Here is a 13098-nt window from a genome sequence, read left to right as displayed (position 1 = left end):
CATCCTCTCCACATCCACTCTATCTGTGTCCTCTGGTCCTAGACTCCCCCACTATAGGAATCATCCTCTCCACATCCACTCTATCTGTGTCCTCTGGTCCTAGACTCCCCCACTATAGGAATCATCCTCTCCACATCCACTCTATCTGTGTCCTCTGGTCCTAGTCTCCCCCACTACAGGAAACATCCTCTCCACATCCACTCTATCTGTGTCCTCTGGTCCTAGGCTCCCCCACTACAGGAAACATCCTCTCCACATCCACTCTGTCTGTGTCCTCTGGTCCTAGACTCCCCCACTATAGGAAACATCCTCTCCACATCCACTCTATCTGTGTCCTCTGGTCCTAGACTCCCCCACTGTAGGAAACATCCTCTCCACATCCACTCTATCTGTGTCCTCTGGTCCTAGACTCCCCCACTACAGGAAACATCCTCTCCACATCCACTCTATCTGTGTCCTCTGGTCCTAGACTCCCCCACTATAGGAAACATCCTCTCCACATCCACTCTATCTGTGCCCTCTGGTCCTAGAGACTGCACTACAGGAAACATCCTCTCCACATCCACTCTATCTGTGTCCTCTGGTCCTAGACTCCCCCACTATAGGAAACATCCTCTCCACATCCACTCTATCTGTGTCCTCTGGTCCTAGACTCCCCCACTGTAGGAAACATCCTCTCCACATCCACTCTATCTGTGTCCTCTGGTCCTAGACTCCCCCACTACAGGAAACATCCTCTCCACATCCACTCTATCTGTGTCCTCTGGTCCTAGACTCCCCCACTATAGGACTCATCCTCTCCACATCCACTCTATCTGTGTCCTCTGGTCCTAGACTCCCCCACTACAGGAAACATCCTCTCCACATCCACTCTATCTGTGCCCTCTGGTCCTAGACACTGCACTGCAGGAAACATCCTCTCCACATCCACTCTATCTGTGTCCTCTGGTCCTAGACTCCCTCACTATATGAAACATCCTCTCCACATCCACTCTATCTGTGTCCTCTGGTCCTAGACTCCCCCACTATAGGAATCATCCTCTCCACATCCACTCTATCTGTGTCCTCTGGTCCTAGACTCCCCCACTATAGGAATCATCCTCTCCACATCCACTCTATCTGTGTCCTCTGGTCCTAGACTCCCCCACTACAGGAAACATCCTCTCCACATCCACTCTATCTGTGTTCTCTGGTCCTAGACTCCCCCACTACAGGAAACATCCTCTCCACATCCACTCTGTCTGTGTCCTCTGGTCCTAGACTCCCCCACTATAGGAAACATCCTCTCCACATCCACTCTATCTGTGTCCTCTGGTCCTAGACTCCCCCACTGTAGGAAACATCCTCTCCACATCCACTCTATCTGTGTCCTCTGGTCCTAGACTCCCCCACTACAGGAAACATCCTCTCCACATCCACTCTATCTGTGTCCTCTGGTCCTAGACTCCCCCACTATAGGAATCATCCTCTCCACATCCACTCTATCTGTGTCCTCTGGTCCTAGACTCCCCCACTACAGGAAACATCCTCTCCACATCCACTCTATCTGTGTCCTCTGGTCCTAGACTCCCCCACTACAGGAAACATCCTCTCCACATCAACTCTATCTGTGTCCTCTGGTCCTAGACTCCCCCACTATAGGAAACATCCTCTCCACATCCACTCTATCTGTGTCCTCTGGTCCTAGACTCCCCCACTGTAGGAAACATCCTCTCCACATCCACTCTATCTGTGTCCTCTGGTCCTAGACTCCCCCACTACAGGAAACATCCTCTCCACATCCACTCTATCTGTGTCCTCTGGTCCTAGACTCCCCCACTATAGGAAACATCCTCTCCACATCCACTCTATCTGTGCCCTCTGGTCCTAGACACTGCACTACAGGAAACATCCTCTCCACATCCACTCTATCTGTGTCTTCTGGTCCTAGACTCCCCCACTATAGGAAACATCCTCTCCACATCCACTCTATCTGTGTCCTCTGGTCCTAGACTCCCCCACTGTAGGAAACATCCTCTCCACATCCACTCTATCTGTGTCCTCTGGTCCTAGACTCCCCCACTACAGGAAACATCCTCTCCACATCCACTCTATCTGTGTCCTCTGGTCCTAGACTCCCCCACTATAGGAAACATCCTCTCCACATCCACTCTATCTGTGCCCTCTGGTCCTAGACACTGCACTACAGGAAACATCCTCTCCACATCCACTCTATCTGTGTCCTCTGGTCCTAGACTCCCCCACTACAGGAAATATCCTCTCCACATCCACTCTATCTGTGTCCTCTGGTCCTAGACTCCCCCACTATAGGAATCATCCTCTCCACATCCACTCTATCTGTGTCCTCTGGTCCTAGACTCCCCCACTACAGGAAACATCCTCTCCACTTCCACTCTATCTGTGTCCTCTGGACCTAGACTCCCCCACTATAGGACACATCCTCTCCACATCCACTCTATCTGTGTCCTCTGGTCCTAGACTCACCCCACTATAGGAAACATCCTCTCCACATCCACTCTATCTGTGCCCTCTGGTCCTAGACTCCCCCACTATAGGAAACATCCTCTCCACATCCACTCTATCTGTGCCCTCTGGTCCTAGACTCCCCCACTATAGGAAACATCCTCTCCACATCCACTCTATCTGTGTCCTCTGGTCCTAGACTCCCCCACTACAGGAAATATCCTCTCCACATCCACTCTATCTGTGTCCTCTGGTCCTAGACTCCCCCACTGTAGGAAACATCCTCTCCACATCCACTCTATCTGTGTCCTCAGGTCCGAGACTCCCCCACTACAGGAATCATCCTCTCCACATCCACTCTATCTGTGTCCTCTTGTCCTAGACTCCCCCACTATAGGAAACATCATATCCACATCCACTCTGTCTGTGCCCTCTGGACCTAGACTCCCCCACTATAGGAAACATCATATCCACATCCACTCTTTCTGTGTCCTCTGGACCTAGACTCCCCCACTATAGGAAACATCCTCTCCACATCCACTCTATTGGGGCCTTTCAGCATCTGATAGTTGAATACAGGCCTAGAGTCATCAAACGCTCTTCATATGACAACCCATTCAACCCTGGAGTCAAGTCAAGTCACTTTTATTGTCATTTCGACCATGACTGCTGGTACAGTTCACAGTAAGAACGAGGCAAAGTTTTTCAGGACCATGGTGTTACATGACACAGTACAAAAACTAGACTGAACTACATAAAAACAACACAGAAAAAATCTACACTAGACGACAGACCTACCCAGGACTGCATAAAGGGGACAAAACAGTGCCGGCATTACAATAAATAATAAACAGGACAATCGGGCAGTAAGGTGTCAGTCCGGGCTTTGGGTATTGAGGAGTCTGATGGCTCGGGGGAAGAAACTGTTGCACAGTCTGGTCGTGAGAGCCCGAATGCTTCGGAGCCTTTTCCCAGACGGCAGGAGGGAGGGGAGTTTGTATGAGGGGTGCATGGGGTCCTTCACAATGCTTCATTCTCGTGAACCTCCGTTGAACCCTCTCCAGTTTCAGCACAACCTTTCTAAGGGGCCCAAAACTGCTCACAATACTCCCAGCGCCTCATGAAGCCTCAGCATTACATCCTCGCTTTGATATTCCAGTCCTCTTGAAATGAATGCTAACATTGCATTTGCCTTCCTCACCACCCGCAGACTCAGCCTGCAAATTACTCCTTAGGGAATCCGGCACAAGGACTCCCAGTGCACCTCAGTTTTTTGTTTGTATTTCCTCTCTGTTTAGTAACTAGTCCAACTTCTTATTTCTTCTACCAAAGTTGATGACCATACACTTCCCGGCACTGTATTCAATCTAAGTCCTTCTGTGGCCTATTTCCTCAAGACTACCTGCCCCTCCACCTGTCTTCATATTGTCTGCAAACTTTACAACAAAGCCATCAATTCCGTCATCCAAGTCACTGACATATAACGTAAGAGGAACCGGTCCCAACCACTGGACTCTGACAGCCAGCCAGAAAATGCTCCCTTTATTCCCTCTCTTTGCCTCCTGCCGATCAGCCGCTGCTTTGTCCATGCTAGAATCTTCCTCGTAATACCACGAACCCGTAGCTTGTTAAGCACCCTCGAGTGTGGCACCTTGTCAAAGTGCTTCTGAAAATTCAAGTACGCGACATGAACCAGTTCTCCTTTGTCTACACGAGGAAATCCGCAGATGCTAGAGATTCCAGCAACACACACAAAATGCTGGTGGAACACAGGCAGCGTCTAGAAGGAGACTGTCAACGTTTCGGGCTGAGCCCCTTCGTCAGGACTAACTGAAAGGAGAGATAGTAAGAGATTTGAAAGTAGGAGGGGGAGGGGGGAAATGCGAAATGATGGGAGAAGACCGGGGGGGGGGGGGGATGAAGCTGAGAGCTGGAAAAGTGATTGGCGAAAGTGATACAGAGCTGGAGAAGGGAAAGGATCAGGGGACGGGAGGCCTCGGGAGAAAGAAAGGGGGAGGGGAGCACCAGAGGGAGATGGAGAACAGGCAGGGTGATGGGCAGAGAGAGAGAGGAAAAAAAGGGAAGGGGGAAAAATTAAATATATCAGGGATGGGGTAAGAAGGGGAGGAGGGGCATTAATGGATGTTAGAGAAGTCAATGTTCATGCCATCAGGTTGGAGGCTACCCAGCCGGTATATAGGTGTTGTTCCTCCAACCTGAGTGTGGCTTCATCTTGACAGTAGAGGAGGCCATGGATAGACATATCAGAATGGGAATGGGACGTGGAATTAAAATGTGTGGCCACTGGGAGACCCTGCTTTCTCTGGCGGACAGAGCGTTGGTGTTTGGCCCCACACAGTCCTTCCAGGTGAGGCGACACTTCACCTGTGAGTCGGCCGGTGTGGTATACTGTGTCCGGTGCTCCCGGTGTGGCCTTTTATACATTGGTGAGACCCGACGCAGTCTGGGAGACCGTTTCGCTCAACACTTACCCTCCTACTTCCAAATCGCTGACTATCTCTTCTTTCAGTTAGTCCTGACGAAGGGTCTCGGCCCGAAACGTCGACAATGCTTCTCCCTACAGATGCTGCCTGGCCTGCTGCGTTCCACCGGCATTCTGTGTGTGCTGCTTTGTCTATCCTGCTCGTTACTAACTCTATGAATTCCAACAGGTCTGTTAGGTATGACACTTCCTTGAGGAGACCATGCTGACTACGGCCTATTTTATCACGAGCCTCCAAGTACCCTGAGACCTCGTCCTTAATAATCGCCACCAACTTCGTCCCAACCACCGAGGTCAGACTGACTGGCCTGTAGTTTTCCCTTCTTCAGTCTCTCTCTCTCTAAGAGTGGAGTGACATTTGCAATTCTACAGACCTCCGGAACCATTCCGGAATCTAGTGATGCTGGAACGACCATTACTGAATGCCTGCACACGTCTCTTCGGCCACCCCTTTCGGAAGTCTGGGGGTGTCGTCCATCTGGTCCAGCTGGTTTATCTACCCTCAGACCCTCCAGCTTCCCCGAGAACCTTCTCCCTCGTGGCGGTGATTTCACACATTCCGTGAGCCCTGGGTGAGGGTGTCAAAGGTTACGGTGAGGTGGGGGGGGGGAACTGGGGAATGGGGTTGAGAACATAGAACATAGTACAGCTCAGGAGACGGCCATTCGGCCCACAATGTTGTGCTGAACTAGCTAAAAATCAAATCAGACAGACCCAAACACTAATCCCTCCTACCTAGACCTCCACATCCCTCCATCTCCCTCACATCCAGGTGTCTATCCAAACGTCTTTTAAAAGTGTCTAATGTATTTGCCTCTGCCACTGTACCAGGCAGTGTATTCCAGTTACCCACGACTCTCTGAGTTACCCCTTACCCCTTGGACCTACCACCCCCCTTCACCTTCAATGCCTGACCTCTGGTGTTAAACAACTCAACCCTACCTGTCCACTCTGTCTATGCCTCTCATAATCTTGTAAACCTCTATCAGATCCCCCCTCGGCCTCCGACACTCCAGAGAAAACAACCCAAGTTTGCCCAGCCTCTCGTGACAGCACATGCCCTCTAAACCAGGCAGCATCCTGGTAAATCTCCTCAGCCCCCACCCCAAAGCTTCCGCCGCCCCCTTCCCATGGTGGGGGCAACCAGAACGGCACGCAATACTCCAGGCGCGGCCTAATCGGAATGGGGGGGAGAAGACTCGATGGGCTGAATGGCCTGATCCTAGTCCTTTATCCTGTGGAGATGGCCCCCCCCCCCAGTGTTGCCCAGGGGAAACGGGCCAGCAGTGCCATGGTGGGTTGGGGAGAGGCTGTAACACCCCCCTGACACCGTGACCATTCCCTGCTCCACCTCCGTCGTGCCCGGGGCCGTGGAATTCATGTGAATCTGGAGATCTTTAGATACCTTCTCGCTGCAGTCCTCGGAGATCAACTTTTTGTTGTCAATAATAACTGTAATAAACGCAGAAACAAAAACAGGAACAGGATTACTTCACGTCCGTAGGTGAGAAGGGCCCCTACTTTTATCAGTCGAGACATTGAGTTCAAAAGTCAGGAGGCCACACGAGGTGCCATGTCATATGATGTCATCATTATGCACCGTGTCGTTATGACATCACCATTATGCATCGTGTCATTATGATGTCACCATTATGCATCGTGTCGTTATGACATCACCATTACGTGCCGTGTCGTTATGACCTTGGCGACCGCGGTCTTTCCGTGACCATGATTGCTCTTGGCAACGTTCTGGAAGCGGTTTGCCATCGTCTTCTGCTGGACAGTGCCTTTTACAAGATGGATGACTCCCCCCAACCACAGGCTGTGGTAGAACCCTAACAGAAAATCCTTCCGATTCTAGACAACGTTTCTCACCCTCTGCCCGCCACCTTGGCTGAACGGAGGAGCCCTTTCAGTAACAGACTGAGACAACTGCGCTGCTCCAAAGAGCACGAAATGAGTTCACTCTTACCCTCGGACATTAGGCTCCATAATGAGTCAACCTGTAGCTGCGATGACCCCCCCTCCCTCCTGGTAGACTGTGGTAAATTATTCTCTATATTTTTCTTACTTCTCTTCTAATATTTGTATACCTGTGCACTTGTAAACTACTTTAACACCACAATTTCCTTTGGGATCAATGAAGTGCCTATCCATCGGCCTACTCCAGAGATTGTCCGCCTGGCGTCAGTGGTCTCATCACCGGGATTTGTGATCTGCACCGGATGCTCGTACGACCGTCCACCACCTGCCCCCACGGCTTCACCTGACCCTGATTGGGGGCTAAGCAGGTGCCACACCTCGCCCAAGGGTGACCCGCAGGCTGGCGGAGGGAAGGAGGGCCTTACAGACAGACAGACATACTTTATTGATCCCGAGGGAAACTGGTTTTCATTACAGTCGCACCAACCAAGAATAGTGAAGAACTATAGCAATATAAAACCATAAATAATTCAATAATAATGTTAATCACGCCCAGTGGAAATAAGTCCAGGACCAGCCTATTGGCTCAGGGTGTCTGACACTCCGAGGGAGGAGTTGTAAAGTTTGATGGCCACAGGCAGGAATGACTTCCTATGACGCTCTGTGTTACATCTCGGTGGAATGAGTCTCTGGCTGAATGTACTCCTGTGCCTAACCAGTACATTATGGAGTGGATGGGAGTCATTGTCCAAGATGGTATGCAACTTGGACAGCATCCTCTTTTCAGACACCACCGTCAGAGAGTCCAGTTCCACCCCCACAACATCACTGGCCTTACGATTGAGTCTGTTGATTCTGTTGGTGTCTGCTACCCTCAGCCTGCTGCCCCAGCACACAACAGCAAACGTGATAGCACTGGCCACCACAGCCTTGTAGAACATCCTCAGCATCGTCCGGCAGATGTTAAAGGACCTCAGTCTCCTCAGGAAATAGAGACGGCTCTGCCCCTTCTTGTGGACAGCCTCAGTGTTCTTTGACCAGTCCAGTTTATTGTCAATTCATATCCCCAGGTATTTGTAATCCTCCACCATGTCCACACTGACCCCTTGGATGGAAACAGGGGTCACCGGTGCCTCAGCCCTCCTCAGGTCCACCACCAGCTCCTTAGTCTTTTCCACATTAAGCTGCAGATGCTTCTCCTTGGGTCCTTTGGTATTACACCTCCTTTGGTGGAGACGTGTCTCCGCCTCATCGTCCAAAATATGTCACAGCTGACTAAAAAGCCAGCGCATCTTTTTCCAAGATGGAGGGGCCCAAGGCTGCTCGCGGCCTGAGCAGTGCCTTAACAAAGCCTCAGCTTCACGTCCTCGCTTTGAGATTCCAGTCCTCTGGAAATTAATGCTGACGGTGCATATTCGCCTTCCTCACCACCGACACAGTCAGGCAGCTGTCGGGTGCTAGTGACCCAGACGACCGCCCCCCCAGTGGAACGGGCCAGGCGTGGCGTCAGCACACCTCCCCAAAGGGTCAAAGCAACAACTCCCGCCCTGCCGTGCCTCGTGCGGTGGTCCTGTTGTTGCTCAGGGACCTCGTGCCTCCTTCCTGAGTATCAGGTGCGAACCAGCCACGCAACGACGGTCAGGGTGCTGTTTAAACGATTCAAAGGATGTTTCAGACCGTAAGACGTGGGAACAGAATTAGGCCATTTGGCCCATCGAGTCTGCTCTGCCATTCAATCATGGCCGATCCTTTATTCTCCTCCTCAACCCCACTCCCCGGCCTTCTCTCCGTAACCTTTGATGCCGTGTCCCATCTAGAACCTATCACACTCTGCCTTAAATACTCCCAACGACCCGGCCTCCACAGCTGCCTGTGGTAATAAATTCCACAAATTCACCACCCTCTGGCTAAAGAAGTTGCTCCACTTTTCTGTTTTAAATGGACGCCCCTCTATCCTGAGGCTGTGCCCTCTTGTCCTAGACTCCCCCACCACGGGAAAGATCCTTTCCACATCTACTCTGTCTAGGCCTTTCAACATTCGAAAATTCACCACCCTGTGGCTAAAGAAATTTCTCCGCATCTCTGTTTTGAATGGGCATCCCTCTACCCTGAGGCTGTGCCCTCTTGTCCTAGACTCTCCCCCCATGGGAAACATCCTTCCCACATCTACCCTGTCTCGGCCTTTCAACATTTGAAAGGTTTCAATGAGATCCCCCCTCATCCTTCTGAATTCCAACGAGTACAGACCCAGAGCCGTCAAACGTCCCTCGTACGATAACCCTTTCATTCCTGGAATCATCCTTGTGAACCTCCCCTGGACCCTCTCCAATGCCAGCACATCTTTTCTAAGATGAGGGGCCCAAAACTGTTCACAATACTCAAGGTGAGGCCTCACCAGTGCCTTATAAAGCCTCAGCATCACATCCCTGCTCCTGTACTCTAGACCTCTTGAAATGAATGCTAACATGGCATTTTCCTTCCTCACCACCGACTCAACCTCCAAGTTAACCTTCGGGGTGTTGTGTACAAGGACTCCCAAGACCCTTTGCATCTCAGATATTTGGATTTTCTCGACATTTAGAAAATAGTCCACACATTTATTTCCGCTACCAAAGTGCACGACCATGCATTTCCCAACATTGTATTTCATTTGCCACTTTCTTGCCCATCCTCCTAATCTGTCTAAGTCCTTCTGCCTCCTACCCGTTTCCTCAACACCACCTGCCCCTCCACCAATCTTAGTATCATCTGCAAACTTGGCAACAAAGCGATCTATTCCATCATCTAAATCATTTGTATACAGTGTAAAAAGGAGTGGTCCCAATACCGATCCCTGGGGAATGCCACTAGTCACTGGCAGCTAACCAGACAAGGATCCTTTCATTCCCACTCCCTGCCTCCTACCCATCAGCCAATGCTCTAACCATGTCAGTAACTTTACTGTAATACCATGAGCTCTTAACTTGGTAAGCAGCCTCATGTGTGGCACCTTGTCAAAGGCCTTCTGAAAGTCCAAATATACGACATTCACTATATCCCCTTTATCTGTCCTACTTGTAATCTCTTCAAAGAATACCAACAGGTTCATCAGGCAGGATTTTCCCTGAAGGAAACCATGCTGACTTTGTCCGATCTTGTCCTGTGTCACCAAGTACTTCATCACCTCATCCTTAACAATTGACTCCACATCTTCCCAACCACTGAGGTCAGGCTAACTGGTCTATAATTCCCTTCCTGTTGCCTCCCTCCTTTCTTAAAGAGTGGAGTGACATTTGCAATCTTCCAGTCCTCTGGCACCACGCCAGAGTCCAGTGATTTTTGAAAGATCATTGCGAATGCCTCCGCAATTGCTATCGTGGCCTCTTTCAGAACCCGTGGGTGCGTTTCACCTGGTCCGGGTGACTTAACGAGGAACGTGGGATGTTCCCCCCGCCCCCCTTAGTCGAGGCGTTGAGTTCAAAAGTCAGAAAAATAAGTTGCAGGTTTATAAAACTCTGGTCCGGCTGCATTTGGAGCTCTGTATACAGTTCTTGTCGCCCCACGGTACGAAAGTTATTGAGGCTTTGAAGAGTTCACCACAATGCTGCCTGGTTCAGAGTGCATGTGCTACGAACTTGGGTTGCTTTCTCTGGAATATCGGAGGCTGAGGAAATCTGACAGAAGTCTATAAGATTATGAGAAGGTTCGGTAGAGTAGTTGGGTGGCATGGTGAAGATACGTCTCTACCAAAGGAGGTGTGAGGTGCTCCTGCCCTTCGCTAGCCTGCGGGTCACCCTTGGGCGAGGGGTAGCACCTGCTTAGCCCCCGATCAGGGTCAGGTGAAACCACGGGAACTGGTCGTATGACAAACCGGTGCAGATCACAGGTCCTGGTTATGAGATCAGGCAGAACCCCCCCCCCCCACCCATCTCCCACCCTCCCATCCTCATCACGTTCCACAGGGGTTGTATTGAGAGCATCCTGAGCAGCTGCATCACTGCCCGGTTTGGAAATTGCACCACCTCGGATCGCAAGACCCTGCAGCGGATAGTGAGGTCAGCTGAGAAGATCATCAGGGTCTCTCTTCCCGCCATCACGGACATTTACACTACACGCTGCATCTGCAAAGCAAACAGCATTATAAAGGACCCCACACCCCCTCATACAAACTCTTCTCCCTCCTGCCATCTGGGAAAAGGCTCCGAAGTATTCGGACTCTCACGACCGGACTGTGTAACAGTTTCTTCCCCCAAGCTATCAGACTCCTCAATACCCAGAGCCTGGACTGACACCTTACTGCCCTATTGTCCTGCTTATTATTTATTGTAATGCCTGCACTGTTTTGTGCACTTTATGCAGTCCTGTGTAGGTCTGTAGACTAGTGTAGCTTTCTCTGTGTTGTTTTTTACGTAGTTCAGTCTAGTTTTTGTACTGTGTCATGTAACACCATGGTCCTGAAAAACGTTGTCTCATTTTTACTATGCACTGTATGTAGCAGTTATGGTCGAAATGACAATTAAAAAGTGACTTGACAATCTCTGACAAGTATCCATAATGGCTGGGGAGGGGGTCACCCGTCTTGTAAAGACACTGCCCAGAAGAAGACGATGGCAAACCAGTTCTGCAGGAGAACTTGCCAAGAACAATCACGGTCATGTAAGGACCACGATCGCCCACGGCATAGCGACACGGCGCGTAATGATGACGTCACACGACGCGGCGCGTAGTGATGATGATGATGAGACAGAGTAGACAGACAATATCTTTTCCCCAGGGTTGAAATGTCAGATACCAGGGGGCCGGCATTGAAGGCGAGAGGGTTTGCTGTGAAGGGAAGGAGTGGCGGGTGCTGGGAACGCACTGCCTGGGGAGGAGGTAGAGGCAGAAACATTAGGGACCTTAAGAAACTCCTGGATAGACTCAAGGGTGATAGAAAACTGAGGGCGATGTGGGAGGGAAGGGTGAGATTGAGGTTGGAGTAGGTTTAAAGGTCAGTACAACATTGTGGGCCTGATGGCCTGCGCTGTGCTGACACGTTCTGTGTTCTAACACTGCCTGGGATCGACAGCCCCACTTTATTAGGGACCTGCTCGCTGACACAAATCTCTAATCGGCCAATCACGTGGCGACACCTCAAAGCACGCGGACATGGTCAGGAGGCTCAGCTGTTGTTCGGGCCACACGTCAGAACGGGAGGGGAGGAAGTGTGATATAAGTGACTCTGACTGTGTGGAGTGATTGTCGGTGCCAGACGGGGTGGTTTGAGTATCTCAGAAGCTGCCGATCGCCTGGGGTTTCCACCCTTAGCAGCCCCAACCTCTTTCTTTTAAATGCCCTGCCATCAACCATCTGTGTGGGAAACCACGGCCACCAACGTCCGCATCGGATATGGTACCGAGAGAGACAGACCATTGACCAAGTTTGGGATGGACCCCAGGTTGGGAACCTCTGCTCTGGACTTTACAGAGAATGGGGCAAAACTTCCACAGAGCGCCAGTTCGGTGGGTGAAAATGCCTTGCTGATGAGAGAGGTCAGAGGAGGTAACCAGTAAAAGTGATGCCCCCTCCTTCTCCATTCCCCCTCCCCTTTTCCCTCTCTCACCTTATCTCCTTGCCCGCCCATCTCCTCCCTCAGGTGCTCCTCCCCCTTCTCTCTCTCCCATGGCCTTCTGTCCTCTCCTATCAGACTCCCCCTTCTCCAGCCCTGTGTCTCTTTCATCAATCGACTCCCCAGCTCTTAACTTTACCCTCTCCCCCCCCCAATCTCACTGCCAATGGGTCTCGACACCCAAACGTCGAGTGTTTGACTCTTTCTTCACAGATGCTGCCCGGCCTGCTGAGTCTCTCCAGCTATGTGTGACTGTGTGTGTGTGTGTGTGTGTGTGTCTGTGTATCTGTGTGTGTGTGTGTGAGTGTGTGAGTGTGTGTATGTGTGTGTGTGTATCTGTGTCTGTGTGTGTGAGTGTGTGTATGTGTGTGTGTGTATCTGTGTCTGTGTGTGTGAGTGTGTGTGTGTGTCTGTGTGAGTGTGTGTGTGTGTGCGTGCGTGTGTGTGTCTGTGTGAGTGTGTGTGTGTGTGTGTGCATGTGTGTGTGTGTGTCTGTGCGTGTGTGTGTATGTGTGTCTGTGAGTCTGTCCGTGTGTGTGTGTGTCTGTGTCAGTGTGTGTCTGTGTATGTGTGTCTGTGTATGTGTATCTGTGTCTGTGTGTGTGAGTGTGTGAGTGTGTGT

General features: G+C 50.9%; 1 protein-coding gene across 1 annotated transcript in view; it reads right to left on the bottom strand.

Moving 5' to 3' along the window:
- Nucleotides 1–13098, bottom strand: part of LOC132386368 (cytosolic 5'-nucleotidase 3-like) — a gene marked incomplete at its 5' end in the record, with an annotated part of 122009 nt that overhangs the window by 92413 nt on the left and 16498 nt on the right. The window contains one exon of the mRNA XM_059958619.1: nt 6372–6418. Within this exon, the coding sequence (XP_059814602.1) occupies nt 6372–6418 (47 nt within the window). The remainder of the gene's footprint in view (nt 1–6371; nt 6419–13098) is intronic.

The sequence above is a fragment of the Hypanus sabinus genome, unplaced genomic scaffold (assembly GCF_030144855.1).
Source record: "Hypanus sabinus isolate sHypSab1 unplaced genomic scaffold, sHypSab1.hap1 scaffold_1120, whole genome shotgun sequence".
Classification (NCBI taxonomy): domain Eukaryota; kingdom Metazoa; phylum Chordata; class Chondrichthyes; order Myliobatiformes; family Dasyatidae; genus Hypanus; species Hypanus sabinus.
The sequence above is the reverse complement of the archived record's forward strand: the minus strand, read 5'-3'. Positions and strand labels throughout refer to the sequence as shown.